Source organism: Geosmithia morbida (assembly GCF_012550715.1).
Source record: "Geosmithia morbida isolate 1262 chromosome Unknown scaffold_5, whole genome shotgun sequence".
Lineage (NCBI taxonomy): Eukaryota > Fungi > Ascomycota > Sordariomycetes > Hypocreales > Bionectriaceae > Geosmithia > Geosmithia morbida.
In genome coordinates this window covers 768,088-795,918 of record NW_023336192.1, presented here as the reverse complement: position 1 = coordinate 795,918, position 27,831 = coordinate 768,088, and the positions used below count along the sequence as shown (strand labels likewise).

The 27,831-nt window shown below is 55.7% G+C and overlaps 12 protein-coding genes across 12 annotated transcripts; 6 read left to right on the top strand and 6 right to left on the bottom strand.

Moving 5' to 3' along the window:
• Positions 1-296: 296 nt before the first annotated feature.
• Positions 297-2,050, top strand: GMORB2_6248 (translation initiation factor 2 subunit 3; the record flags this gene model as incomplete). The annotated part of the gene is made up of 3 exons (XM_035468218.1): positions 297-817; positions 941-1,927; positions 2,020-2,050. 3 exons carry the CDS (start codon positions 297-299, stop codon positions 2,048-2,050), a joined length of 1,539 nt encoding a protein of 512 aa, XP_035322199.1.
• Positions 2,051-2,497: 447 nt separating this feature from the next.
• On the bottom strand, positions 2,498-4,108 carry GMORB2_6247 (uncharacterized protein; the record flags this gene model as incomplete). The annotated part of the gene is made up of 4 exons (XM_035468217.1): positions 2,498-3,205; positions 3,273-3,514; positions 3,603-3,968; positions 4,039-4,108. 4 exons carry the CDS (start codon positions 4,106-4,108, stop codon positions 2,498-2,500), a joined length of 1,386 nt encoding a protein of 461 aa, XP_035322198.1.
• An 839-nt stretch (positions 4,109-4,947) lies between these two features.
• Positions 4,948-7,210, top strand: GMORB2_6246 (nuclear pore complex protein Nup62; the record flags this gene model as incomplete). Its single annotated transcript, XM_035468216.1, has 2 exons — positions 4,948-6,939; positions 7,022-7,210. 2 exons carry the CDS (start codon positions 4,948-4,950, stop codon positions 7,208-7,210), a joined length of 2,181 nt encoding a protein of 726 aa, XP_035322197.1.
• Positions 7,211-7,675: 465 nt separating this feature from the next.
• On the bottom strand, positions 7,676-8,129 carry GMORB2_6245 (ATPase inhibitor, mitochondrial; the record flags this gene model as incomplete). The annotated part of the gene is made up of 3 exons (XM_035468215.1): positions 7,676-7,706; positions 7,777-7,908; positions 8,008-8,129. 3 exons carry the CDS (start codon positions 8,127-8,129, stop codon positions 7,676-7,678), a joined length of 285 nt encoding a protein of 94 aa, XP_035322196.1.
• Positions 8,130-11,682: 3,553 nt separating this feature from the next.
• Positions 11,683-12,777, top strand: GMORB2_6244 (14-3-3 protein epsilon; the record flags this gene model as incomplete). Its single annotated transcript, XM_035468214.1, has 5 exons — positions 11,683-11,743; positions 11,823-12,129; positions 12,225-12,466; positions 12,535-12,605; positions 12,679-12,777. The coding sequence occupies 5 exons, from the start codon at positions 11,683-11,685 to the stop codon at positions 12,775-12,777; spliced, it is 780 nt and encodes a 259-aa protein (XP_035322195.1).
• A 518-nt stretch (positions 12,778-13,295) lies between these two features.
• Positions 13,296-13,982, bottom strand: GMORB2_6243 (diphthamide biosynthesis protein 4; the record flags this gene model as incomplete). The annotated part of the gene is made up of 1 exon (XM_035468213.1): positions 13,296-13,982. The coding sequence occupies one exon, from the start codon at positions 13,980-13,982 to the stop codon at positions 13,296-13,298; it is 687 nt and encodes a 228-aa protein (XP_035322194.1).
• Positions 13,983-14,224: 242 nt separating this feature from the next.
• GMORB2_6242 (large subunit ribosomal protein L25) lies at positions 14,225-14,889 on the bottom strand (the record flags this gene model as incomplete). The annotated part of the gene is made up of 3 exons (XM_035468212.1): positions 14,225-14,260; positions 14,348-14,408; positions 14,504-14,889. 3 exons carry the CDS (start codon positions 14,887-14,889, stop codon positions 14,225-14,227), a joined length of 483 nt encoding a protein of 160 aa, XP_035322193.1.
• A 464-nt stretch (positions 14,890-15,353) lies between these two features.
• GMORB2_6241 (ATP-dependent RNA helicase DDX23/PRP28) lies at positions 15,354-17,471 on the top strand (the record flags this gene model as incomplete). The annotated part of the gene is made up of 1 exon (XM_035468211.1): positions 15,354-17,471. One exon carries the CDS (start codon positions 15,354-15,356, stop codon positions 17,469-17,471), a length of 2,118 nt encoding a protein of 705 aa, XP_035322192.1.
• A 351-nt stretch (positions 17,472-17,822) lies between these two features.
• On the top strand, positions 17,823-18,873 carry GMORB2_6240 (Prephenate dehydrogenase; the record flags this gene model as incomplete). The annotated part of the gene is made up of 2 exons (XM_035468210.1): positions 17,823-17,953; positions 18,033-18,873. Coding segments are annotated over 2 exons (972 nt in total), but the record flags the coding sequence as incomplete, so codon positions are not given.
• A 137-nt stretch (positions 18,874-19,010) lies between these two features.
• Positions 19,011-20,355, bottom strand: GMORB2_6239 (V-type H+-transporting ATPase 16kDa proteolipid subunit; the record flags this gene model as incomplete). Its single annotated transcript, XM_035468209.1, has 2 exons — positions 19,011-19,411; positions 19,515-20,355. 2 exons carry the CDS (start codon positions 20,353-20,355, stop codon positions 19,011-19,013), a joined length of 1,242 nt encoding a protein of 413 aa, XP_035322190.1.
• Positions 20,356-21,041: 686 nt separating this feature from the next.
• On the top strand, positions 21,042-24,662 carry GMORB2_6238 (valyl-tRNA synthetase; the record flags this gene model as incomplete). The annotated part of the gene is made up of 6 exons (XM_035468208.1): positions 21,042-21,072; positions 21,165-21,278; positions 21,366-23,024; positions 23,110-23,569; positions 23,624-24,189; positions 24,256-24,662. 6 exons carry the CDS (start codon positions 21,042-21,044, stop codon positions 24,660-24,662), a joined length of 3,237 nt encoding a protein of 1,078 aa, XP_035322189.1.
• A 330-nt stretch (positions 24,663-24,992) lies between these two features.
• GMORB2_6237 (THO complex subunit 4) lies at positions 24,993-26,659 on the bottom strand (the record flags this gene model as incomplete). Its single annotated transcript, XM_035468207.1, has 6 exons — positions 24,993-25,727; positions 25,795-25,864; positions 26,008-26,106; positions 26,185-26,216; positions 26,455-26,547; positions 26,624-26,659. 6 exons carry the CDS (start codon positions 26,657-26,659, stop codon positions 24,993-24,995), a joined length of 1,065 nt encoding a protein of 354 aa, XP_035322188.1.
• Positions 26,660-27,831: the final 1,172 nt, after the last annotated feature.

The window sequence follows — 27,831 nt, the reverse complement described above, 5'->3', positions numbered from 1 at the left end:
TGCTCTGCTGGGTGACAGCCCACCACGACGAATTTTGCCCCGACGACAAATACAGAACAGCATCAACCTCCACTTCGAAGCCACAACCATCCAAACACCGGAGAGAGAGAGAGAGAGAGAGAGAAGAGGAACAGTTGACTCCTCCAGCCCTGTCAGCCTCTCTATATTCCACGACGATTCTTGCGAACGACGGATCGTTGCTACTCGAAGCAAATCACCCACTTGTAAACCAGAAATATACCACCAAATCTCGTGTGCCCCGCCTAACTCTCAACACAACCCAACCCACCGCCATCATGTCTGCCAACGGCGACCCCAAATACGATGATATTGAGTCCGAGTCCGACTCTGGCGACTCCATCAACGACCAGAACGACGCCGGCGACCTCGGTGACGATAATCTTAAGCCCGCCCTCAAGAAGTCGTCGGCCTTCGTCCCCGAAGCCGAATATCAGAAGCCTCCCCTGCCCCCGCAAACCGACCCCAAGGATCTCGACGTCTCGACCCTGACGCCTCTGACCCCTGAGATCATCGCCCGCCAAGCCACCATCAACATTGGCACCATTGGTCACGTCGCTCACGGAAAATCGACCGTCGTCAAGGCCATCTCGGGTGTCCAGACGGTTCGCTTCAAGAACGAGCTCATTCGTAACATCACCATCAAGCTAGGGTACGCCAACGCCAAGATCTACCAGTGCGACAACCCCCAGTGCGCTCGCCCGACATGCTTCCGGAGTTACAAGAGCGACAAGGAGGTCGACCCCCCTTGTGAGCGCGACGGCTGCTCTGGTACCTACCGTCTCCTACGTCACGTCTCGTAAGTTTTTTTCCTCTTTTTTTTTTTTTCCCAGGGGGGATACATACAGGAAAGGGATGAGGATATAAAAGAATCAACTCCACCCCCTTCGCTTTATTACTGTCGTCTGACCATATATCGCAGATTCGTCGACTGCCCGGGTCACGATATTCTCATGAGCACCATGCTGTCGGGTGCCGCCGTCATGGACGCCGCCCTTCTCCTGATTGCCGGAAACGAATCGTGTCCTCAGCCCCAGACGTCCGAGCACTTGGCTGCCATTGAGATCATGAAGCTGGATAAGATCATCATCCTGCAGAATAAGGTCGACCTGATGAGGGAGGAGGCCGCCCAGCAGCACCACGATTCTATTCTCAAGTTCATTCGTGGCACGGTGGCCGGCAAGTCGCCTGTCATCCCCATCTCGGCCCAGCTCAAGTTCAACATTGACGCCGTCAACGAGGCCATCGTCAACACCATTCCCGTCCCCCCCCGTGACTTCACCATGGACCCTCACATGATCGTCATCCGATCCTTCGACGTCAACAAGCCCGGTGCCGAGATCGACGACCTCAAGGGCGGAGTCGCCGGTGGCAGTATCCTCCACGGTGTCGTCAAGCTGGGCGACGAGATTGAGATCCGCCCCGGTATCGTCTCCCGCGACGATGGCGGCGCCCTCAAGTGCACCCCCATCTTCAGCAGGGTCGTCTCGCTCAACTCCGAGTCCAACGACCTCAAGTACGCTGTCCCAGGTGGCCTCATCGGTGTCGGAACCCGCATCGACCCCACACTCTGCCGTGCCGACCGTCTCGTCGGCTTCGTCCTGGGTCTCAAGGGCCGCCTCCCCGAGATCTACAGCGAGATCGAGGTCAACTTCTACCTCCTCCGCCGCCTGCTGGGTGTCAGGACCGCCGACGGAAAGCAGGCCAAGGTCGCCAAGCTCGCTAAGAACGAGGTCATCATGGTCAACATTGGTTCCACCTCGACCGGTGCCAAGGTTGCCGCCATCAAGCAGGACGCCGCTAAGCTCGTCCTCACCAGTCCCGCCTGCACCAACATTGGTGAGAAGGTTGCTCTCAGCCGTCGTATCGAGAAGCACTGGCGTCTTATTGGCTGGGCTACCATTGCAGCGTAAGTCCTTTTAACACATCCCCCTTTTCTCCCCTTCTCCCTTCCCTCCGTCCCTCGATACCATGATGATGAATTACTGACAATGCTATTAGTGGTGTCACTCTGGAGCCTAGCTCTACGTAAATTGGCTAGACGTGCCATAGAAATATACTAAAAGAAAGATGAAAGAAAAAAATCACAAAGGAAAAAAAAGTTTTCATGACGTAGCAAAGCGAAGGTTGGTTGCAATAACATGAGGTGATATGAGAGAATGAGGTCAAAAAGATTTCTTTTTTTTTTTCCTTGACAGAAATTTTAAAAGGCGTCCCGGTGTGGGAATGTTCATCTATCTGTCCATGATACGAGGTAGACGGCATATGACGACTCATAGTTCTTCCCTTTGTCCCGGGTCGTATCATATTTGACTGGTCAGTGAAGGCTGTAAAGTTACAAGTTCTACTCTGTCTTAGTAGCCAAGAGTCGGTGGTGATCATGGTTGGTTGGATTGAACGACGGCAATGATCCAAAAAAAATTTATAAAAAAAAAAGTGCCTTCGTTTATTTTATTTTATACGGCTAGAACATCCAGTCTTATTTCCTTACTTTACGTGCATGTTTGACCAGGTTCTCGATGACGCCCTCAAAAGTATCTCTTTCGGCGATCTTCTCGTCGGTCCTCTTCTTCCAGTACTCGAGCGCCTCGTTGGATATGCCCTGCAGGCCCTCGAGTCTCTTGACATGCGCCTGGAGCTCCTGATCCGTCATCCCGTCGAGCGCCTCGCTTGTGGTGGTGCACACGAGCCTGGCGGCCGCCATGTCCAGCTCCGGCGGGGGCGCCGGACCCCTTCTCCTCCCGCTGACCCTGGGCTTGCCCTGCGTGTCGACAGAGGTGCTCGAGGCGTTGGCGTCGCCCTGCTGGCCCTGCTGGGTGTGCGAGGCGGGGCGGGAGTCACTCGATCCGCGCGGCGATGCGGACGAGGGGATGTTGAGGGAGGGGAGGATCAGCTTCTTCTGCTTCGAGGCGGGCAGGATCTCGTCCAAGTCGACGGGCACGCCGAGCGACACGAGGAACAAGCGGCGGGTGCGCGAGCGGATCCAGTCGGGCGGGGCGAGGGGCGGGGGCGCAACGAGCTGCGACCACAGCGAGGCGGAGCGAGGTGTCGTGAAGGCCGACGAGTCCTTGGACAAAGGAGGAAGCTGCGTCACGTCTAGCTCCTCCGGAGGGAACAGGCTAGCTAGGTATGCCTCCGTCGTGGTCATGACGGCGTCGCTGTCCAGGCCGCTGAGGTCGGGTATAGGCTGCTCCAAGGAGAGTCAATCAGCGGATGGGCTGTAATACGACCGGGAGTAGGGTATGTGTTCTTACGTATGGCAGCATCGTCTGTTGGATGGCTGGCGCTGCCGCTGCTGGCGCAGGCTGCTGGAAACCGTCCTCAAAGTCATCAAAGTCGTCGTCCTCGGCTCCTTCTTCGAAATCGTCAAAGTCGTCGCCAAAGTCGTCTGCATCATCATCGTCGCCCATAACCGACGACCTCGACGTTCTTGATGATCGTCTTCGCCGGCCTGTGGGAGCGGGGGCGGCTAACGACGATAGCACAGATGCTGCGTCTGCGTTCTGTTAGTCATGTGTCGCACGGAATGTACTAGTCCGGTGTAAGTTGTCCCGTACCATTGAACTGTTCCGTGGCAACGTCACCGTCTCCCAGACTCAGCGTGATGTTGGGTGCTGCGTCCGCTTCGTGCTCAAGCTCGTGCTCGTGCTCGCCGGGCGTCTCCCCTGGAGCCTCCTGGACGACGGTAATAGGAATGTCGGTGGCTGCTGGAGTTGTGGGGCTCGGCTCGTCGTCATCTCCATCACCCCCCTCTTCGCGAGGAACGGCGATCTGGTCGGGCTTTGCGTCTGCCTGCCTCAGCTGGTAGGAGTCGGTACCAGGGACTTCGCCGTCGGCGGGCTCGTCGTCGACCCTATCGACTCGTGTCGTCGGCACGGGAGACCCCTCAGTGGGGGTTTCTGGTGCAGACTGGGCATCGGTAAACTGGTCCTCCGAGTCGGATTGTTGTGCTGTGCCATAATACTGTCAGGAATCGCATCGAGGCTGGAAGGGATAGCTACGTAGCTTGCTGCAACATACCCAGCTGGTGAGCTCCAGGATCCTCTGCGCGCACTTCCGCCGGGGGGTCCAGCTCCCCCGATCCAGACATGCTATAATATGTAGTAGTACCTTTATTCGCCCGGTAATCGTACGATCGTATGTAGATAATTCGCAGGAGGCCGCGTGACCAAAATAGTTCTATGGGCAAATGGTGAAGTGGTAAATTGGGTATGTATGTCGTTGGTCAGTCTTGCTGATCTATGTATTATGGGTTCCGGGAGCTTGGTATGGTATAGACGTCGCCCCGATGCATATGATTTGTGTGTCGACATATACAGTAATCAGGAGAATTGTCGTTGCAGAATGCACTGTAACGAAATGCCACCTGTCGAATGCAGACAAAGGCAAATATTCAGGCCCTTTGCATGAGTATCATCACGTGGGGGTTTGGCTTGGATTTGCAGTCATGGAGGAGTATGCGCTCCTAAGGTGTGTGTGTACACTATACACCAACTTATTCCCCTTTTGTGTGGCGCATAGAAGCAGGCATATGTGGCGCAGGTGGCTGGTATGGCGGACAAAAACAGCCTTGTTAGGCGCGCAACAATTATGAAATCTCAGAAGGCGCGTACTGCCCCAGCCAAAAAAGAGCAGCACTCATCACAAACAAAATAGAAAAGGCAGCCTTTCTGAGCTTGCTCTTACCTCTTCTCCTCCTATCCAATCCCTTTAGTAGGACCGCGAAGTGTATTTTTTTGAGGGAGACCCGCGTGTAACTAGGCTTTCAAGAAGCTGCCTGGATTCCCTTCTTCTCCCCGTCTGGTGGCTAGGGTGAAGAAAGAAGACACTTGCGCATACGCATAACAGCAGCAGGTCGTCCTCCTCCGCCATCGATTCGCGCCTCCAACCACTGTCAACACACGACGAACTGGCATCCCGAGTACCGCAATGTCTTTCAGTTTCGGAAACACCGGCTCCTCGGGCGCTGCGCCCGGCAACACTTCGTCGACGGCACCCGCTACTGGTGGCCTGTTTGGCAACACAGGCAGCTCCTCTGGTTTCTCGTTTGGAAACACGAACCAGAGCAGCGGCGATAAGCCGGCTTCAGGTGGAGGTCTGTTTGGAAACCAGGCCGCTAGCAAGCCCGCCGGATCTCTGTTCGGCGGAGGCGCTGCGTCGACAACCCCGACGACAACGTCTGGAGGCGGTGGCCTATTTGGCGGTGGCGGTTCTTCAGCAACGACGACATCTGCTCCTAGCGGCGGACTTTTCGGAGGTGGCTCTGCAGGAGCCACTGCAGCTCCGACTTCAGGTGGCCTGTTTGGAGGAGCTAAACCCGCAGCCTCGGGTGACAAGCCGGCGTCGACATTGTTTGGAGGAGGTGCCTCATCCACTCCGACCTCTGGCGGTAACCTCTTTGGCGGCGGCGCCCAGGCCCAGACGACCTCGACTACACCTGCTGCAGGCAGTCTCTTCGGCGGCGGCTCGGGCGGTTCCAGCGCTGGCGGCCTGTTTGGCAACAAGCCTCAGATCAACACTCCTGCCCCAGCTCCTTCGGCCACCCCGGCGAAACCTTCCTTCAACCTAGCAGGCTCGACTACCCCCGCTGGCCTCCCCCCCACCGACAACTCCAAGCCTGGTGCTGGCCTGTTCGGCAATGCAGCTGCTCCCAGCTCCGCCTCCAACCTCTTCGGCGGAGGTACCAAACCTGCCGACAGCTCGGCTTCCTCGTCCCAGCCGGCAGCCTCCGCTGCTTCTACCGGTGGATTGTTTGGTGGCGGCGGCGCATCTGCCCAGCCCAGTTCAGCAGGCGGTCTCTTTGGCGGCGCGAAGCCTGCTACCTCGTCTGCACCTTCGACCAGTCTGTTTGGGGCGGCTGGAGGTTCTAGCACCCCATCTTCTACTGCCGCCGCTCAGTCTAACACCACGGCGGCAACCTCGGGCTCAGCCTCGTCACTGTTTGGCAACAAGTCGGCCACACCTACCACTTCGGCGCCTGCCGCTTCCTCGGCAGGTGGTCTATTTGGAGCCAAGCCGGCGGGCACATCAGCCGCTCCGACTTCGACCACACCAGCACCCAGTGGCGGTCTTTTTGGTAACAAGCCAGCTGCCACCACGGAATCATCGTCGACCTCGGCGGCCAAGCCTGCTGCTGGAGGCGGTCTCTTCGGTGGAGGTACCCTCACCGGCACCGCGGATACGTCTGCGCAGAAGCCGGCGTCGTCCCTGTTCGGCGGCGCTACCGCCTCGTCTGCCGCTGCCTCGTCTGCCGCTGCCCAGCCCTCGACAACCACTACGGCCCCGCCAACTACAGGAGCCTCGACGACGACTTCTGGCGGACTTTTCGGAGCTGCCAAGCCCGCGACTGATAGTGCCGACAAGAACAAGGAGGGCGAGGCGTCCAAGACTGCTACTAGCGGTGCAGCGGCCGGTGGCAATGCTCTAGGTGCCTCAACGGCGGGTCCCACATCGCAGCTCGCGCGTCTCAAGAACAAGACCATGGAGGACATTGTAACGCGGTGGGCATCGGACCTGTCCAAGTACCAGAAAGAGTTCAAGGAGCAGGCCAACATTGTGTCGAGCTGGGACCGACAGCTGGTGGACAATGGCGAGAAGATTCAGAAGCTGTACCTCGACACGTTTGAAGCGGAGAGGGCCAGCCACGAGATCGAGCGCCAGCTGTCATCGGTCGAGGGCCAACAGGATGAGCTCGAGGCCTGGCTAGACCGCTACGAGTCCGAGGTCCACGACATGTTTGCCAAGCAGGTCGGCCCCGGCGAGCAGCTGGCCGGCCCCGACCAGGAGCGCGAACGCACCTACAAGCTGGCCGAAAAGCTCACCCAGCAGCTGGACGAGAAGTCGAGGGACCTGTCCAAGATGGTCAAGGAGATCAACGACATTTCCGGCACCCTCAGCAAGGGCTCCAAGGCCGAGGACCCTGTAAGCCTCCCTTCCCCTCCCCTCTTTTTCATACGCTCTTACTCTACTGCATATACTAATACTTGTCCCTTAAAAACTACAGCTCAGCCAGATAGTCCGCGTCCTCAACGACCACCTCACCCAGCTCCAGTGGATCGACGCCAATGCCTCGGCGCTGCAGACCAAGATATCTGCCGCGCAAAAGTCGGGTAACAATCTCGGAAACCACTACGGCGGAGTAGAGAACGATGCGGCCGAGAGCTTCTATCGCTCGTACACGGGACGGAGGTAGACAAGATGATGGATTTCTGGGTGGTTGCTGCTGTACCAGTTTGGGAAGGACGGTCGGTTTGGTAATTGTTGTTATTTTTTTCGGTTGAGAAACCATGTAATACCGTGAATTGGAGTTATTATTGTCTTTCCTGTCTTTCTTAACATGAACGTTGTTTTACTTCACCGAGAGGAAGGATGCGGACACATAAAGCACATGACGCAAGCGGCATATACTGCCACGGAGAGAAAAGGTCAGCTCGATTGCGAGCGCCACATGGGCTCCTATGTAATCGTACACACTAGGCTAATTTGCGGATTTGTTTCAAAAATGAGGAATTGACCTGATGAGACCCGAATAGCTTGGGATTGGAGAGGTGGCTGAGGGTAGACGAGGTCATGCATGGATGTGCCAACTTGTATTGCCGCAGCTCCGCCGGGCTAACATTCAAAAGCCATTTTTGCAACAAGGACGGGCTCGGACTATTTATTTCTTCTCGTCCTTGGTGATCTCGTCACTGCAAATCGGAAAAATAAAAGGTCAGTACAGTAGTTATCGAACGTGTCGAAGAGACAGACAAAACGTACATGTGGTCGGACAGGCGGTTGAGGTGCTCCTGCTGCTCGGTGAGCTTCTTCTTGAGCTCGAGAAGCTTCTCCCTCTCGCGCATGCGGATGGTGTAGTCCTCGTTGGCCTTCTCGCGGCGCTGGAAAGCATCACTGGGAGGAAAGTCAGTCATGAATTGATCCAATTGACGAAAGATTGCCGAGATGAATGAAAGAAGAATGACCGAAAAGAGGGAAGAATTGAGAGCTTACCCTGGGCCACCGGTCTTGGGAGGAGCACCAGTATCTCCCTCACTCATGGCGCGAGCAGTGGTGGAAAAGGTAGCGCGGAGGGGACGGAAAGCAGCCGTCTTGGTAAAGGTAGTGCGAAGCATCTTGTATGTCGTTGATGGTGGTGGGAGGAAAGATGGATGGTGGGTTGTTTGTTTTTGGAGGTGGTGTTGGTGGGAGGAGGAGTGACGGGGAACTTTAAGGCAAGACAGTTCGGTCGGGGGTAACAAATGGGGTCGTGGCGCAAGTCCGGGTAACTCGTACTTGCAGCAATACTCCGTCAAGGAAAGATGGAGAGCGACAATAGAGAAAGAGAGAGCTTTTGCTGTGTACCAGTAGTTTACGTAGTAGAGAGGTACTTTGTGATGGTATGGCATTTGTTAGTGTAAACTTAGTACCTACGTAGCTATTCCCCCAACCGCCCAACGCGGGAAAGACCGGCTATCAGCATTGGCAACAGGCCTGGGGCTCTCACGGCCTTACGGAGTATGGACGGGTGTGTGGCCTGATTCTCCAGGCTTTCCCCTCCTCCTCCTCCTTTTTTCAACCCGCACTTTTCCCCGGAAAGCCAGACTCCGTCACATATAATGGCAATTCCTTCTTATCCAACATATGCTGTCTTTTCTCCCACACTCTCGCCGTCATGCCATGGCTTCTTGGTCACGAGTTTTGTACAAAGCAGGTGTAATATACTGTACCTGTACACGTAGCAGGCGCAAATGCATACAAGTACAAGTAATAGTGCACACCCCCGTGGGTCGCCACCCTGCACCAGGACAGTCTAGTTCTCCCACGCCCTTTTCCCCCCTCCTCCTCCCCCCCGCAGTCGATCACCACCATGGTATCCGTAATCGTTTATGGAACACTCCGTACAGGTAGTTTTCTCTCTACGAACCTAGCCATGTTCTTGAAAAACCTAGCGTTGTATGAGCGCACCTGCCGGGTCTTCGTTGTCCTGCCCTATTGATGTTGGCATGGACTGGTCATGAGCTCAGACCAGGCCGCCGCCGCCGTCAAACCCCTAACGATTCTGAGAAATGGCTTACCAGATATTGTCATGAAGTTCAATTGCTCTACACGTCCGGGGCGACGACCGAATACATCGTATATCGTACGGTAGCATCATCCAAGTAAATCGAAAGCCCCTGGCCACTGTTCTCTTACAATCCGGTATAGACCGTACGGCTGTTTGTATATTTTCTCGACCAATACTGTGCCCTGTATCTGTACTCTGCTCAAGGTTATGAAGGAAACGTCCTGATGTCGTCAGCAGAGCTTCGGATAGGCTGGGATGGTGTCCCCGGGACATTGAGGCTGAGGCGCACATTCTGTATACACTACAGATTATACAGTATATGTACTTGTAGGTATCTGCGAACTACTGCTAACCTCTAGGCCAGATCGGGCAGCATCAGATGTCTGAGTCGCCGTCATTTTTGCAACAGTGTTGATACAGATTCAGATGGCAGGATTCCAGTTGTCGCAGTGCAGTGGTGCCATACTACGCTGTCCTACTCTGCATGAGAGGGCGACAAAGGGGTATATAGATAAGAGGCTACGCGTAAATAGGAGGGAGGTGATACTCCATGTCATTCATAATACTACCCAGCATCAGCCCCCATCAATGCGCATCCTACAACGCGGACGGGGAGCGTGGATAATAAAAGCAAGCCATTGTCGTTGTGGATTAAGTATTCATTATTACGAGCTAAGTCCTAGAGAAATGCACAAACAGCCGCATGACCTTGAATGTTGCCCTCCGGCTGTTTGCCCCCCTGGCCCTGGGTTGTGAAACAAACCCAAGTCCATCCCGTATTAATAACACCGGGAGGACGGCAGCCCTGTAATCCGTGATGCTATGGACTCACGACGTAGTGTCATATGCACCACTATTGCAGTTCCGTGGACTAGTTAGTTGCTCGTAGATGTGCTGAGAGGGAGGCCAGGAAGTAATACAGTAAGTGATAGTCAGCAGGTACTGGAGACCATGGTGCGTGTCTGAATATGCGGCGCTGAGACGAGGGACCCGTACAAGCCTCCATCTGGCTTCCATGGGCTGGTTATTGGGCCAAGGGGGGCAACGATGAGGATCCATCTCATTCCATGGCGATGGGCAGAAAACGGAACTGTGATTGGCTGGTTCACACCCGGTGATGAATGACAATGTGCGACAGCGTCAGACACTCTGTAGGGGCTCAGGCTTTTGAGGGTTGATTACTCAGTAGAACAGTGCTGTTGTGTGCTGCGGCTATGGGCCCAAAGTCGCTGTACATGTATTCACTGTAGTAGTAGTATCGTGGAGGTGTTCTGCTGAGAAGCACTGAGAACCGATACCTCCTCCCCCCTTCCCTCTCTGTGTGTATCCTCTACGGGACGGTGACCGAGGGCGAGGGCCCCGACGTTTCCCACCAATTCTGGCTCTTTCTGGCTGCTAGCCAGCTCCAATAGCCCAACTAGTAACTCACGAGCGATACCGTACAGGTAGAGTGGCACTGTGACAGAGAATGGCGCCCCCACAGCTGCAGCACTCACCACTTTTTTCTTGCCCGCCTCGCCTTCAGTGGTCTCAGTGATTTTGAGTAGCCCAACAAGTCCGCTGGCTGGTCGGTAAGCACTCCCCCCCGGTAGCGAGGCCCAGTTAGGCCACTCCCTCTTCTTGCCTGCCCTGCCTAGGTGCCCTGTTGACCCTGCTGCCTCTCCTACAAGTAATAATATTACCTCTCCGTACCTGCACCGCCAAAATCCGAGCCCGCCTTCTCACCTCTAAACAACCCCCCCTTCTTTCTCCCCAAACAACCTCCCGACTACATAACTCTTCACTTCTTCTTCGCAACGCCTCCCCTCCGGCCGCAACAAGTCCAAACGATCTCCTTGCTTTTTAAAAATTCCCCACGGTACGTAAACCGATGCGCCCTATCTCGCGTTCAGTCCCCCCCCCTCCCCAAGTGTGTCTTCTGAGGAAGCTGCTCTGGGCCGTTCGCTGTCGTCATTGTCCTCTTCCCCACCCAGCGGCCACGTTGGCCCAAGGCATTCTGTCAGTCCCGGCGATACCTGTACTCGATGCGACGCACCTGAGGGGCTTCCAACGGCCTGGGAAGATTCATTCTTTTCCAAGGGTCCAAGGGTCGGATTGGATTCCGCCAAGGTTATCGCGACGAGACACAGTGCTCAGCTCTCTCCTTCTTTGCCTCTCTCCCCTTGGCTCGACCCCGCCACGCCATCTTAGGGAGCGGGGGGCCAACAACCAAAGAGGGAGAGAGGGAGAAGTCTTATCACGCAACCCCCCCCCCCCCTCGTGGACAGCGTCGCCGGTGCAAATCGAATAGCCTCGCCTTCTATCCTCCTCCCCCCCCCCCTACGTCCCCAAAGTTACGATTTGCGGTGTCGAGAGAAACAGCTTGGTTGTGGTAGTGGTGGTCACTGGCATTTAGTTGCTGCACGAGACGCCCTAATTACCCTCCCCGGTTCTGGGGGCCAATTTGCTGTCTCCCGATCACCACGGCCCACCCCCTCTCGCAGTCGTCACCTCACTTCCCCCTTCGCCCACCGCCTCCCGCATCAGAGATTTTCTTCCAAAGCAAAAAAAGGTGTATCCTGTCCACTAACACACTTTTATCCACAGTATTTCCAATTCCAATTCAATATAATACCGACAAGATGGGTCAAGAGGATGCTGTCTACCTGGCCAAGCTCGCCGAGCAGGCTGAGCGTTACGAGGGTATGTGTTCAGTATCATCTGTTTTAAGCATCATTTAGCACTGCCAAGACCGATTTTGGGCACTGACAATTGGCTCCAGAGATGGTCGAGAACATGAAGATCGTCGCCTCCGAGGACCGTGATCTGAGCGTCGAGGAGCGCAACCTCCTGTCTGTTGCCTACAAGAACGTCATCGGTGCCCGCCGTGCGTCCTGGAGGATCGTCACCTCCATTGAGCAGAAGGAGGAGACCAAGGGCAACTCGTCCCAGGTTCCCCTTATCAAGGAGTACCGTCAGAAGATTGAGAACGAGCTCGCCAAGATCTGCGACGACATCCTCGAGGTCCTCGACCAGCATCTGATCCCCTCGGCCAAGTCTGGCGAGTCCAAGGTCTTCTACCACAAGATGTAAGCACAACTCCATATATGCGCGGAGAACCAGGCCTTGAAGGGCCGTCATCGTCCTCTCTACATAGCAATATCGTCTGACACGATGACTACAGGAAGGGTGACTACCACCGCTACCTCGCCGAGTTCGCCATGGGAGACCGCCGCAAGGACTCCGCCGACAAGTCGCTCGAGGCCTACAAGGCTGCCACTGAAATTGCCCAGACCGACCTGCCCCCCACCCACCCCATCCGTCTCGGTCTTGCCCTGAACTTCTCCGTCTTCTACTATGAGATCCTCAATGCCCCCGACCAGGCTTGCCACCTGGCCAAGCAGGCTTTTGACGATGCCATTGCCGGTACGCACCTCCCCGAAACGAATAGTCCAATCTTTTCAGGACCACATAAGCTGACGATTATTGCACAGAGCTCGACACTCTCAGCGAGGAGAGCTACAAGGACTCGACTCTCATCATGCAGCTTCTCCGTGACAACCTCGTAAGTAACATCGGACAAGCAAGACGTGCTTGTGCCCGGCCATTTTATTGCCATTTATTAACAACATTTGCAGACCCTGTGGACTTCGTCCGAGGCCGACAACTCTGGTGCTCAGGCCGAGGCTCCTAAGGAGGAGGCCCCCGCCGCCGAGGAGCCCAAGGCTGCCGAGTAAAGAAAAAATCAACAAAAAGACGGAAAATTTGTATGCTCGCGGGGGCATTTCTGGGCTTTGGCCAACTGCTGGAGTCGGGTGGACTGGTGTCTACGGAGTGGTTTGAAGACTTCGTTTTTCTTTTTTTCTTTTTCGGCCAAGAGCTTCGGCATCGTTTAGGTAAATGCGTAAACAACGAAGAGAGGTACTTGGCTCTTTTGCCAACGGAATTTCGGCACGGAGGACTAAAGAAGGGGATTGAGGAGGTTTTGCTTCTAGACTCTAATGCATGTGGCCGTCTGGACAATTAAAAAATACCAAAAATTGCTTTCAATATTATATAAAGAGCTCATCACTGACAGTGTATCGGATGATGCATGGTTTCGGGCAAGGGTGAGCTGCTACTACTAACGGTGGCATTGCGTCTAATAAGCTAAGTTTCTTCTGACTGGTGTCGGGGTATATGTCTTCTAAGTATGTATGCTTCTTCGTTATCGTGATAACAGGCCCTGGCTGGGTCGTGGTAATCGTCGTCACCGCTATGAATCCTGCTCGTCATCCTCCATGACGGCAAAATGCACCCTCAACCAAAGACTGCAATCCAGACATCCAACCATGAGCTCCCCTTCATCGCCCACCTCGTCGAGGTCAGACTCGCGGAACAGGTAGGCCCTGTCGTTGCCGCACCTGCACGAGCGGAACCAGCAAGCTTCCTGCTCGTCGAATTCCAGGTCGTCTAGGTCGACATTTTCGACTCCCGTATGAAACTTGGATGCAGCAGAATCATCGTTAGAGGAGGTCCCGTCGCCGGACGGTCGTCCTCCCAGACGGAGCTGAGCGTCGTAGTTGGCCCGTTGGGTGGGTGATGACAAGACCGTATAAGCTTCTTGGATGCGGTCGATGGTATATACCTCTGTTGTATTTTTTGTTGTCGAGGAAGCGGAAGGCGGTAGGAATGAGCCGGGAGCCTTATCTGGGTGATTTTGGAGAAGAGCTCGGCGGTAGGCTCGTTTTATGAGGGAGGATGGGTCATTTTGGGAGGAGAGGATGGAGGGGGTGAGGTTCAGTACTTGATAATGTGTATCCATGGATGGCCGCTCTCGTTCTTTCCCCCCTGGCCACATTGAACAGGACAGTTCGATCAGCGAATTAGGGAGCAATGAGAAGTCAAAGAGCAGACGAGGAAGAAGGAAGAGTCTAGCTAAGCCTGCGAAAAAGCTGTGCATCATGAGTCTACGGGCCCATGAGAATTTTTGGAGCCATAAACCATCGCCATGCTGGCACATCACGTGACATGGACGGCCAAGTTGAACAAGATGACACGGATGATGGGGAAATGGAACAATTGCGTGTAGATGTAGTAGTAGTATAGTGATGATGCTGGTACATAAAGAGTACATGTTTGTAATATACATTGGTGTTGCAAAATAAATGACATGGTGCGCGTGCCTTGTACGGCGCATGTTGTCTATTTCGGCCACTTGGTCCAGTTGTTCTTTCCAACCTGTTTCGAGTTAGCCATGATGATTTGGGGACATGATATTTCTAAAAAAAGTGTAAGGAGAGAAAAAAGGGGAATTGTGAAGCTGACCTTTTTCCATTCCCTGATGAGTTGGGGCATTTCGAGCATGGCCTTCCTCCTCTTTTCCATCCTGCAGATGTGTGTGTCAGCATCTTTGATCCTCTTCTCTGTATGCTTCCTCCCCCATCTTCCTTTTCGGTATGGAGAGGAAGGAAGGAAACCCACTTTGAAATCATCTGCCTCTCGTGAATGTGACCCTTGACGCTCTGCCCGACACCGGTACCCTTGACGCGCAGGCCGTGCTCGACCCGCTTGGTGAGGCGGTATTCGATGCCCTTGTTGGTCTCGGGCAGGAGCTGCTCGACGCCGTGGTCGCGCGCCATCTGCACCAGCTGGGCCTGCCGGCGCTGCGAGTACACGGCGTCCTGCCACTTGCCCGTCGCCGGGTTCCTGTAGGCCTTGAAGGGGTTGGGGCGAGCCTCCTGGTACGCGGTCGGGGCGGTGCCCTCGGGGACGATGGACGCGGGAGGCCAACGGGCCAGGAAGCGCTGTAAGGGGGCCGGGAGCGACTTGGCCAGCTGGATCAACTGTTGGGGGTTCGTCGTCGCCATGGTTGTGCGTGGTTTCGTCGGCTGGTCAGGACACCCGGGACGCTCGACGGTGCTGTAGGTTGGCTTGGCTCTCGAATATTTGGAGGTTTGAGAGGCTCTCAATCCTTTGACCCTGGTTGTTCTCCCCCAAGGTCTAGGTCCCACTTTTTATACATCCACTTTTCTGGATGACAGCAGTTACGTACATGCGCATCGGGAATATTCAAACACAAGGTACGGGATCAGTAAGACGAATTCTTTTTTTCCCTTCTGGTCTTCAAGAGGACGTAAAAATTGCCCTTGTCATAGAAGAGTGCAAAGAACGAGGTAAGAAACTGATCAAGTCAAGCATTGTCAAGGCTTGAGGTGAGAGCGCAGATCTGACCAATGAAACGCGCATTCTAATCTTCAAGGCGGACCCGTCTTCTCTCGGCACATTGGGCTCTCCTCCTACTCTATCATCGACAAACTCCCCACCGCACACGATGCCTCTCGACCTCGAAGAGATCCTGCGCAAGAAGAAGGCGGCCGATGCGGCTGCCTCGAAGCCTAGATTCATCCCCAAGGCCGAGCGGGAGCGTCTTGCCGCCGAGAAGGCTAAGCAAGAGGAAGCCGACAAGAAGCGCAGGGCCGAAGAGGAGGCTCAGAAGCGCAAGGAGCGCCAGGAAAAGTGGTATGCGCGCTCGCAAGAACAAGAAGACAGGACGAGAGAGACCTTCGACGGCCGGTCAACGAACAACGGTAGATCAGGACCGAAAAACAGTAACGGCAGAGCGGGAGCGAACAACCACAACAACAACAAAGATGGGGCGAAAAAGGCAGACAGCAAGACGAAACCTTCGGCCGAAGAGATTCAGTCTACACTGCTGCGGGAGCGGTACCTGGGCCCGGAAGTCAATCAGCACTCGAAGTTCTCGGCCAAGAAGAAGCGGATGAGGACCATGGAGAAAAAGTTCAACTTTGGCTGGGATGACTCGGAAGACACAACACTGGAAAGCGACTGGCGATACTCGAACCGCGACGGAGGCCGGGGCTGGTCGTTTACCAACGTCAACGGAGACTTTGACAAGGAGTCGGAGGAGCGCATCCGCAAGAAGGCCAAGCTCATCGAGGAGCACGACCCGGAGTTCGGCAAGGAGCGTGCCGATGGCATCATGAACGACTACTACCGAGCCCGGGACAGGGCGCTCGAGCGAGAGGAGAAGAGGGGGCTGGGCAGGCACTGGTCGGAGAAGGGATTGCACGAGATGCGCGAGCGGGACTGGCGTATCTTCAAGGACAACTTCGGCATCAGCACAAAGGGCGGCGCCATCCCCAATCCGATGCGCAGCTGGCGCGAGTCCAACCTGCCGAAGCGCCTGCTCGACATCGTCGACCAGGTGGGCTACAAGGAGCCATCGGCAATCCAGAGGGCCGCCATACCTATCGCCCTCCAGGCCAGGGATCTTATCGGTGTCGCCGTGACCGGTTCGGGTAAGACGGCGGCATTCCTGCTGCCGCTGCTCGTCTACATCTCTGACCTGCCGCCGCTCACCGAGACCAACAAGAACGACGGTCCTTACGCGCTCATCCTGGCGCCGACGCGAGAGCTGGTCCAGCAGATTGAGACGGAGGCACGCAAATTCGCCACGCCCCTCGGATTCCGCTGCGTCAGTATCGTCGGTGGCCACTCGCTGGAGGAGCAGGCTTTCGCCTTGCGCAACGGCGCAGAGATCATTGTGGCGACGCCCGGTCGTCTGGTAGACTGTATCGAGCGACGGCTGCTGGTCCTCTCGCAGTGCTGCTACGTCATTATGGATGAGGCCGATCGCATGATCGATATGGGCTTCGAGGAGTCAGTCAACAAGATCCTCGACGCGCTGCCCGTGACCAACGAGAAGCCCGATACGGACGACGCCGAGAACTCGCAGCTCATGAAGAGTTACCTGGGCGGACAGGACCGCTACCGCCAAACCATGATGTACACGGCTACCATGCCGCCGCTTGTGGAGCGTATCGCGAGGAAGTACCTGCGGCGCCCGGCCACCGTCACCATTGGAACTGCTGGAGAGGCCGTCGATACGGTGGAACAGCGCGTCGAGTTTATCCCCGGCGAGGACCGCCGCAAGAAGCGCCTGCAGGAGATCCTCGCATCGGACTCTTTCGCCCCGCCCATAATCGTCTTCGTCAATATCAAGCGCAACTGCGATGCCGTCGCCCGCGACATCAAGTCCATGGGCTGGTCCGTCGTCACCCTGCACGGATCCAAGACCCAGGAGCAGCGAGAAGCCGCCCTCGCCTCGGTCCGGGCCGGAAACACGCACGTCCTCGTCGCCACGGATCTTGCTGGTCGTGGTATCGATGTCCCCGACGTCTCGCTCGTCGTCAACTTCAACATGGCCACGAGCATCGAGAGCTACACCCATCGTATCGGTCGTACTGGTCGTGCTGGAAAGAGTGGTGTCGCCATCACTTTCCTGGGCAACGAGGACTCTGACGTCATGTACGATCTCAAACAGATGCTCAGCAAGAGCACTATTTCCAAGGTGCCCGAAGAACTGAGGCGGCACGAGGCCGCTCAGACGAGACCGGTTCGCGGTGGTGCTAGAAAGGAGAAGGAATGAGATAGGGGTGGGGGGCTATTACTACAGGCCTTTGTTGTATCCATCTATTGTCACTTCCGCGCTCCGGCAACCAATATAGATAGGTATATTCCATACAAAAACAATAATCACTTCGCTACTGATGCTCACATATTAATCGTCCTACCGATATATGTAGAACATCGCAAGATGCATCTGCTAACGCGATGGGAGAGCTTCCCCACTCACACATACCCGCACCGATAACGCCATTGAAGCCATGTTTGGTGTTACTCATACGAAAACTACATACATGTACTCTACCCCGCCCCAGACATTCCATGCTAATAGTAGTCAAACTACATGCATGAACCAAAAGGTCACACCAAAACTATGACATCTGAAGACAGCACTGAATCGCTACCCAGGGTTGGGATCCTGTCCCTGGGGGACATGGGCGCAGGTATTGCCCGACTGCTCATTGCCCACGGCTTTGCAGTAGCGACCAACTGTGAAGGAAGGAGGTAAACGATGAGACAAGCTCCCATGAGACAGATCAGCAGAGGATACCATGCATGGTAGCTAACACTGGATGTCTTGAAGCGAGGACACGATAGAGCGCGCGCGCAACGCCAAGGTAGAGCTCGTCTCATCGGATCTCGAGCTCGTCCAGAAAAGCAACGTCATCCTCTCAATCGTGCCCCCGCGAGACGCCGAGGCGACAGCACAGAGGGTGATAGAGGCCCTGTCCGGCACCAAGGAGGGCGACCGCGCACCCCTCTACTATGCCGATCTCAACGCTGTGTCGCCCACCACGGTGCGGGCCATTGCCGCATCGTTCGACAAGAGCAGGGCCCCCGTGCGGTTCATTGACGGCTGCATCCTCGGGGCACCGCCGCGGCTCCTCGAGGACGGCAAGGGGGAGTGGTTCCGTCCCAACATACCCATTTCGGGCCCGCACTCGCTCGCCGAGATCACACCCGGCGGTGACCGTCTCTTGTCGGTGCTGAAGATCGACCCCATCGCAGACAAGATTGGCCAGGCGAGCGGGCTGAAGATGTGCTTTGCCTCCATGCTAAAGGGCTTCACGGCCATTGCAACGCAGTCCTTCACTACGGCGCATCGGCTGGGTGTGTCCGACTCCCTCCGCAGCCATATGGCCCAGGTCGTCCCTGGTGCTCTGGCTAGGGCCGAGGAGGCCGTCCCTGTGATGGTCCCAAAGGCATATAGGTGGGTGCGGGAGATGGAGGAAATTGCCGCGACCATGTGCGATGATGGCGGCTGGGAGAGGGACCTCTTCCTTGGCGCGGCTGCTACGTACGAGTCTGTTGCGGAGGATCCCGTTCTCGGAAAGGAGAGGATTGGGAAGCGGTCCAGGGGCACGGACCTGAACTCGGTGGCTGAACTTTTGGCTGATGGCTTAGATAAGAAGAGGAAGAAGATCGAGTGAGCCGAGGCAGTGGCAATAAGAGACGGGACGACAGTTTCTTCTGAACAAGGTATAGTTATATTGAACATGCTGTACTCGTAATCTTACACGCCACGTTGATAATAGTACAGATACATACACTAGGTTGGCTGTTAGGGGATGCTCACGAGTGAACCTGGCACGCTAAGCTTGAATGGCCGGGCATCCTCGCCCGAGACGTATATGCCTTCTTCACAGAGCACGCCAAATCGGCCAGGCGTCACGGCGATATCCGCCTCCTGCTGGTCTACCAAGGGCTCGGCGGCTGTCGTCGTCCCGGGGTCGTACCGGGATACGCCAAATAAGAGGCCGTGGCTGTCGTGGGGATGGCTCTCGCCGGCCACGAGATCGGGGACGAAGAACTGCACCTCGGACCCCACAGGGGCGTAGTCGGATGCGCCTCCGATGCCAAACAGGTTGCGCATATTCTCCTCCTCCGAGGCTGCAAAGGGCGACGTTTCTGGGTCGAGTGAAAGGAGACCTGCCTTATCTCCCCAACCGCCACCACCACTCACTAGAGCATGCGTCAGTATCTCTATGAAAATGTTGACAAGTCCTTTGTTCCTTACGTAGCCTGAATGGCCGTCCGCCATTTCTGATGGCATGGATGGCGATACCCATATCTACGTCTCTGGGGTGGTCGATCTGCCAGTTTCTGAAGTTGATGGTCTCTCCAGGTGTGGGGTCGACCACGGCCCATACCCCGGGGAGAGCCGTCTCAACCTCCGGCGAGGCATCCAGAATGGCTTTGCGGATAGTTCCTATGTTGGCCTCGAGTTCCGAAGATGCTGGTGATGATTTCCCGTCGTGGTCAAGTCGTCGGAGGATATTGCCAAAGCTCTCCGTCACCTTTCTCGATGAGCTCACCGACGTTAGAGGCAGCCATAGATGAGGTTGCCGTCTAGAGGACTTCCCGCCAGAAACAGTTGAATCCGCCAGATTGATGTGTTGCCTCACAGCTTCGCCGCTCTCAATCAACCGAGGGGTTCCCGGCGTAGTCAGGTCGAAGCGAGAGGCGATCAATGTTGACGGCCTGGCGTTGTGGAAGATCGTGCGCGTCAGAGGCACGGCAATGGTTGACGATGATGGGTCGCCAAGGCCGCTGAAACTCAGGGCTCCCACCGTGTCGTGATCGCGCCTGTCTCTGAGGAATTCAGGATTCCCCAATTGGGGGAGTATCACGTCTGAGGGGCCCCGCAGGACTGCAATGCCCTCGGATGGAGTCTTCTTGGACGACAGTGAAGCGGGAATGCCATCAACAATGGCCGAGAGCAGATGAAACTGGCCACCCTCATGCTCACCTAGCCAAGAGACGAGCTCCTGGGTGAAGGCTTCATTGTCCACCACGATGTTTGTGAGTCCAGGACTCGCCAGGATTACAGCGGCATTGTGTCCCTGGCCCTCGGAGCTGACAACCTGGCACAGCTCCCTTAGCTTCTTGATGAGAGAAGCGCCCATGATTTTCTGTAGAGAATGGGTGTAAGTTCCATTAAGGGATGGCGTCTGAGAAGGATGGACCTACTGTAAGTGATTTCGGGATGCTAGCAGTGAAGAGCGTGGGCTTGTCCCTGACGGTGCTGCTTAGGAACCTCGACGATGCGACTGGTGGACATTGCTGTGTGGTCCTGGTGGCGATGCGCCGTCGCACCGCTGTTCGCAGCATCGTCGCTGGTGTTGAGTCCCGTACTGTGGAAAGGTCGCGGGCGATGGGGCTATTATCCCGCTTCTACCCAAGCGTATCCAGCAGTCTGGGGGTTGAAATCACAAGAATAGGAATCATTTCCTTGACAAGTTGTAGATGCTACATGCTGCCCATGACTTCTGTGGCTGGAGCTCGATACACCAGCCACAGGATAAATATCCACTGAGGGGTGCTGCGCCACATAAAAGGACCCCTCATTGATTTTCTTGACTTTGGGGTAGTGTCGAGTGACTCGATTTCGGTGGTGAGTCAACTTTACTAGCGGGCCGGACTATTTCGCCTACTTTCTTAAATTCTTCACTGATTACTTGTCGCAAAGAAGCCCTCGTTCAAATACGGGCTTCGCCATCGACCTCCCAACACGACGTTCAGACTCGCCGTTCGTGCACTTCGCGTGCGATCAGTTTCCCCGCGACGCCCCCCTTTGACTAGAACTGCCAGCATGGCTAGCAACAGTGGCCGCGGCAACCCCAGTAAGCCCCATGAGCTTGGGAAAGCAGGACATTAAGAAGAGCCACAGGGAGCTTTCTTGTTTACTAACTTGTACTTTCTGTGATCAAAACAGTTGGGGCAACCGAAAGCACGCCCGCCCAGAATGATGTCACTGCCTCGACACCGGCCGATGTTGGCAAGGATGCCGGCGATTCTGGCGCTCCCAAGGTGAAGACCGAGAAGGAGTGTAGGTTTCCCAGATGATATCCCTGAAAGGAGGATACCGCCAAATTGGAATGATTCTATGCTGACCTGTGCCGTCACTTCTGAACAGTGGAGAAGGAGCGCAAGAAGGCCGAAAAGGTCGCGAAGCTTGAGGCTAAGAAGGCCAAGCAGGCCGCACAAGCTGCTGAGGCCTCTGCGAAGCCCGCCAAGGACAAGAAGGTCAAAGAGAAGAAGCCAGAGGAGGTTCTCCCCGACTACGTCGAAGAAACGCCCGCCGGGGAAAAGAAGCGCATCCGATCTTTTGACGACCCCCACTTCAAGGCCTACAACCCCATTGCCGTCGAGTCGGCATGGTACAGCTGGTGGGAGAAGGAGGGTTTTTTCAAGCCCGAGTTCAAGGAGGATGGCTCTGTCAAGGACGAGGGCAAGTTTGTCATTGTCCACCCCCCGCCCAACGTCACCGGTGCCCTGCACATGGGTCACGCCCTGGGCGACTCCCTTCAGGACATCATGATCAGGTGGAACCGTATGCTGGGCAAGACCACCTTGTGGCTTCCCGGCTGCGACCACGCCGGTATCTCTACTCAGAGTGTCGTCGAGAACATGCTCTGGAGGCGCCAGCAGAAGACCAGACACGACCTTGGCCGTGAGAAGTTCCTCGACACTGTCTGGGAGTGGAAGGGTGAGTACCACCAACGTATCAACAAAGCTCTAGCCAGCTTGGGAGGTTCCTTTGACTGGAGCCGTGAGGCTTTCACCATGGACGCCAACCTTTCCGCCGCTGTCACTGAGACCTTCGTCAAGCTCCACGAGGAGGGTATTATCTATCGTGCCAACCGTCTCGTCAACTGGTGTACCAAACTCAACACTGCTCTGTCCAACCTCGAGGTTGTGAATAAGGAGCTGACGGGCCGCACGCTCCTCGATGTCCCCGGGTATGACAAAAAGGTCGAGTTCGGTGTCATTGTGCACTTCAAGTATCCCATCAAGGGATCCGATGAGACCATTGAGGTTGCCACTACCCGTATCGAGACCATGCTGGGTGACAGCGGTATCGCCGTCAATCCCAAGGACGACAGGTACAAGCACCTCGTCGGAAAGACGGCTGTTCACCCATTCATCGAGGGCCGTGACCTGCCTATCGTCGCTGACGAGTACGTTGATATGGAGTTTGGTACCGGTGCCGTGAAGCTGACCCCCGCCCACGACCCCAACGATTTCAACCTGGGTCAGAAGCACGGCCTCCAGTTCATCAACATCCTCACCGATGATGGTCTGATGAATGAGAACGCTGGAGCCTATAAGGGCCAGAAGCGCTTCGACGTCCGCTACTCGATCCAGGACGCCCTGAAGGAGAAGGGTCTGTACGTCGACAAGAAGGACAACGCCATGAAGGTACCTCTCTGCGATAAGTCCAAGGACATTATCGAGCCCCTTATGAAGCCTCAATGGTGGGTCAAGACCAAGGAGCTTGCCGGGCCCGCCATGCAGGCTGTCCGCGACGGCCAGATCAAGATCCGTCCCGAGACTGCCGAGCGTAGCTACTTCCGCTGGCTTGAGGACATCAATGACTGGTGCATCAGTCGACAGCTCTGGTGGGGCCACCGCTGCCCCGTCTACTTTGCTAAGATCGAGGGGGAGGCTGGTGACACCGGCAACGATAAGCTTTGGTTCTCGGGCAGGACCAAGGAGGAGGCTGAGAAGAAAGCCGCCGCCGCCCTTCCTGGAAAGAAGTTCACCCTCGAGCAGGATGAGGATGTCCTGGACAGTATGTACCTGACAAAAGAAAATTGACTCAAGGCCAAAAATGTATCCCTCACTAACCCCCCCTCCCCCCTTTTTTTTATATATAGCTTGGTTCTCTTCCGGACTCTGGCCTTTTAGTACCCTGGGCTGGCCCAACAAGACGTCCGACCTCGAGAAACTCTACCCGACCACCGTTCTTGAGACCGGCTGGGACATTCTGTTTTTCTGGATTGCCCGCATGATAATGCTGGGTCTCAAGATGACGGGCAAGATCCCCTTCAGCGAAGTCTACTGTCACAGCCTTGTCCGTGATTCGGAAGGCAGGAAGATGAGCAAGAGTCTGGGTAACGTTATCGACCCTCTTGATGTAATTTCCGGCATCAAGCTTGATGGCCTCCACGAGAAGCTCCACCAGGGCAACCTTCCCCCCTCCGAGGTCGTCAAGGCCACCAAGTATCAAAAGACAGCCTTCCCCGACGGTATCCCCCAATGTGGTGCTGACGCCCTGCGTTTCACCATGGCCAACGCCACCACTGGCGGCGGTGACATTAACCTCGACATCAAGATGTAAGTTGACATCTATACTTGAAAACGGTAGGCCAAGCTGACCACGTTATGCAGCATCCATGCGTACCGCAAGTTCTGTAACAAGATTTTCCAAGCGACCAAGTATGTTCTGGGAAGCTTGCCGGAAGGCTTCACACCCTCAAAGAAAGGAGGTGCCCCCGGCAAGACACTGGCCGAACGCTGGATCCTGCACAAGATGACCACGGCGGCGCGCGACATCAATCAAGCCATTGGCGACCGCGAGTTTTCAAAGGCCACAATAACCGTCTACCGCTACTGGTACAACGAGCTCTGCGATGTGTACATTGAGAACTCCAAGGCCATCATTCGCGACGGAACCGAGGAAGAGCGCCAGTCGGCCCTGCAGACTCTGTACACGGCCCTTGAGGCGGCTCTGACCATGATCCACCCCTTCATGCCCTACATCACAGAGGAGATGTGGCAGCGCATGCCGCGCAGGCCCGAGGACAAGACCAAGTCAATCATGGTGGCCAAGTACCCCGTGTACGACGCTGTTCTCGACGACCCCGCGTCTGAGATGGCCTACGAGACGGTCCTTGAGTGCACCAAGGCCATCCGTTCCCTCATGGCCGAGTACGCCATCAAGGAGGATGTCAGCAGTAAGTTTCTTCTACAATCCACTTGTTTCCATATCCATTGTCTCACCCATTCTGTTTCTTTTGCAGTTACCGTCCAGGCCTACAACGAGACGGCCCTCAAGACTGTCACGGACCAGGTCGCGGCTATCAAGTCGCTGGCTGGCAAGGGCGTCGACAAGGTCGATGTGCTCGGACCCGATGCCCCCCGCCCTGCGGGCAGCGTCGCCTACCCCGTCGGCACTGCCGCCTCCGTCTTCCTCTACGTCAAGGGCCGCGTCGACATGGACGCCGAGATCACCAAGGCCAAAAAGAAGCTCGAGAAGGCCTCGGCCGCCGTCAAGAAGCAGGAGAAGGTCTTGGCCGACCCCGGTTACAAGGAGAAGGTGTCGGCCCAGGTGCAAGAGGCCGACCTTGGCAAGCTGGCCGACGCCAAGCAGGAGGCCAAGAGCTATGAAGAAACCATCCAGCAGTTCGAGCAGCTCAAGCTCGAGTAGATAAAGTCCGGACGATAGATATAGCAGCCATGTATGTTTCTCAGCGTAGAAAAGAGAAAAGGGAGAGGGGTAAAAAAAATAAAGTTGAGATTTTCTGAATGCCCATTGCTATTACTACACTTGACATGCCATTCGGGTATGACGGTTGGTAACATGACTCACAGACACCACACATTCTGCCTGCGCCATGATTTTCCTGTCGTATGTGTAGAAAGTGAGTAAAACTGACCCAGTCAGAAAGAAAGAAAAAAAAGAAAAAAACCAGAGCCATGAATCTTTCTTGCCCCATTGTAATGCTGTTGTACACGTGACCTGGTATCATAGACCAATCTACTCAATCATGTCGACATCGTCGCCAGCAGGAGGGGCAGCAGCGGGAGCGGAAGTGTCAGCCGGAGCCTGTTTCTGGGGGGCAGCGGCAGCAGCATCGCCATCACCGGCAAAGTAGTCCTCCATTTCGGCGTCGAGTTCCTCCTGGGTCTTCTTGGGGCGGGGGTTGTTCCCGTTTCCACCTCGGCGGCCACCGCCGTTGCTGTCCTGTTCGGTCCTCTCCCTCCTAGCACCGGGACGGCGTCCAGCACCGCCGCCGACGCCACCACTACCGGCGCCACCCCTCTTCCTAGAGGGAGGGGGGGTCCTCGACCGACCGCCGCCTTGGCCGGGTATGTACCTGTCGATACCCTTGCGGACGGCCTCCTCCTGAGTATACCTGACCCCGGGGGGAGAGTAGGAGCGCGCACGACTGCCGTTTCCGGGGGCCGAGATCCTCTCGGACAAGGGGCGGCCGGGCATAACGGCCGTGTCAAAGGGGTTGCGAGAGCGGCCGGAGACGAGGGTCAGGCGGATAGGTTGGCCTGGGGGTGTGCGGTCAGTTATAGGGTGTTTTGCAAAGAGAGGAAAGGTATGTGTGTGTATACCGTTGGCATTGGCCCCGTCAAACTGCCTGATGGCGTCCAATGCATCTTCCTTGGACTCATAGGTCACGTAGGCAGTTCCTTCCGAGCGGCCGGCTCGATCATAGCGAAGCTGGATCTTGGATACGGGACCGATTCGGCGGAAGAGTTCCTGCGAGGTGGGGGTGAAGAGTCGGTGAGATGATGAGATCGTGCTGTCGTGGTGAGTGGTTACGTACATCAATGTCTTCTTGACCTAGGTCGTAGTGAATGTTTTCGACGCGGATCTTCGTTCCCTTGGCATTGTCACTGATTAGACAGACATGTCAGCTCTCTCTCTCTCTCTCTCTCTCTCTCTCTGTTCGTCTCGGGACGTGCTTTGTCAGGAGTCCTCACTGTTCGGGAGAGTCGCGCTGGCGGCGAGAGGCAGGGCCCCGGCGATGGTCTGGCACGAGGAGGGTAAGTCATGGCGCTGAGGATAAGGAAAAAGTTGATGTCGGGCGTCTTTACTGTTGCTGCTGTTGTCATCGTATCGGTCGTGCACCCATTCGCTTTTTTTTTCCAACTTCCGGTCAGCAATTGGGGAGGATAAGGAATTCGGGGAGAAGAGAGAGAAGTGCGAGGCCTACCTGTCGAGATTTCTAGACTCGTCACGGTAGGACTAGATCAAGGGGAGGAAGGTAGACGAGAGTCAGCCACATTGTATTTGTCTGGGAAGAAACGATCCCAAGGCGAAAAGCCGCCCTTCTCTGATCTCGGCCAAGACGTAATGTGGTCGAGGACTCGAGGGGGGTTCGGCGCGTCGACAAAGTAGATTGGAGGGAGGATGATGGAGCAACCTGCTTGGCGAGTCAGTGCATGGTCTTCCCTAGAGCTTGTGGGGAGAGGAGGTGGGTTACCTTTCTGATGCCGTCTCGGGGACCTTCGTGACGCTCGCGATGGCGACCACCGCCGCCGCCGCCACGCCGACCACCACGGGGTCCGCTGGAGCGCTGGAAACAAGGTCAGCATTCGGGAAGGCATTGCTATCCTAGGAAAGAGGAGTGGCCGGGTAGGGATTCTGCGCACAGTCTCGGCAATGATTTCGTCTAGACCGCGATCCATGTTGCTGTCGTTTTGGCGATGGATGATGCAGTGGCTAGGCTAGCAGAGGAAGGCTTCCGAGCCTAGTGCGGTCAGGACAAGGGAGGCAGAAGGAAGCGGGGCACACAATATGCAACAGGTGTCGAGAGGGGATCGAACGGAGGAGAAGACAGCTTGGAATGTCGGAGCAGTTCCAATGGAGAAAAGTTGATGCTGCTGATGCTGCTGCGTATCTGGTGTGCAGGATTGTTTGCGCCGCACGTATCAGATGAGAGCCTCGCGTCTTAGTACTAGCAAGTGGTAGTGATGGCAAGAGACCCGCTGTAACATGTAATCTGTAGTGCCCGTCCCGCTACAGCAGCACTACTACCAGCGATACCTGTACGAGTACGGGGTATCATTAGTAACTGAAAAGTACCTGGTTAACGGAGCTCGCTCTGGTCGTATCAGAAGCCACGGGCTCCGTACCAGAGAACTGCCAGAGTCTGGACCTTGGGCGGGTTCCACTCAGGGCGGCCAAGTCTTAGGGGGTGGACAGGGTGCTGGAGCGCTAGGTGCCCGAGAAGATAAGCACTGTAAAGGGCGTTGAGTTGTCGGTTCGCAGGCGGTGATCGCTGTGCTACAGGGGGTTACGGCGTATATTACAGGGTCTTACCTACTAGCACTAGCCGTACAGCGGTCCACTGCCGTCGTTGCGTGTGAAGCCCGGTATTAGTAGTACAGGTGGTCACGTCAGGTCAATGCACCACGTCGGCCTCGTCCGTTCTTTCTCTCCTTCTTTTTACTTCTTAATTTTTTCTTTCACGAGTAATTCACCTCAAAGGCTGCGTCATGGAACCCAATGACTAGCTACTGCTAGTACTAATAGTATTGTAGTACAGAGTAAAAATTACATCCATCACAGTACTAATCTGTACTGCCAAAGGAGAAGTGGGACCGGGCCGGTGATTGTCCGGTAGCGGCATAGCCGCTGTAATCTCTACAATGTAAGGGCCAGATTACACCGGTTGGACCACTAATAAGCCCTGAAGCCTTGCCTACTCATACAGGGGAAGAGGCGCATGCATGAGGAATATGTATGCCTGTACGGTGTACACTTACAGAGCCGTAATACAGACCTTCCATAGTAGAGAGAAGAGAGACGTGGACCCTTGAAGGACGACAATATCAACTTGGCATTCTCTCGCTTGCCC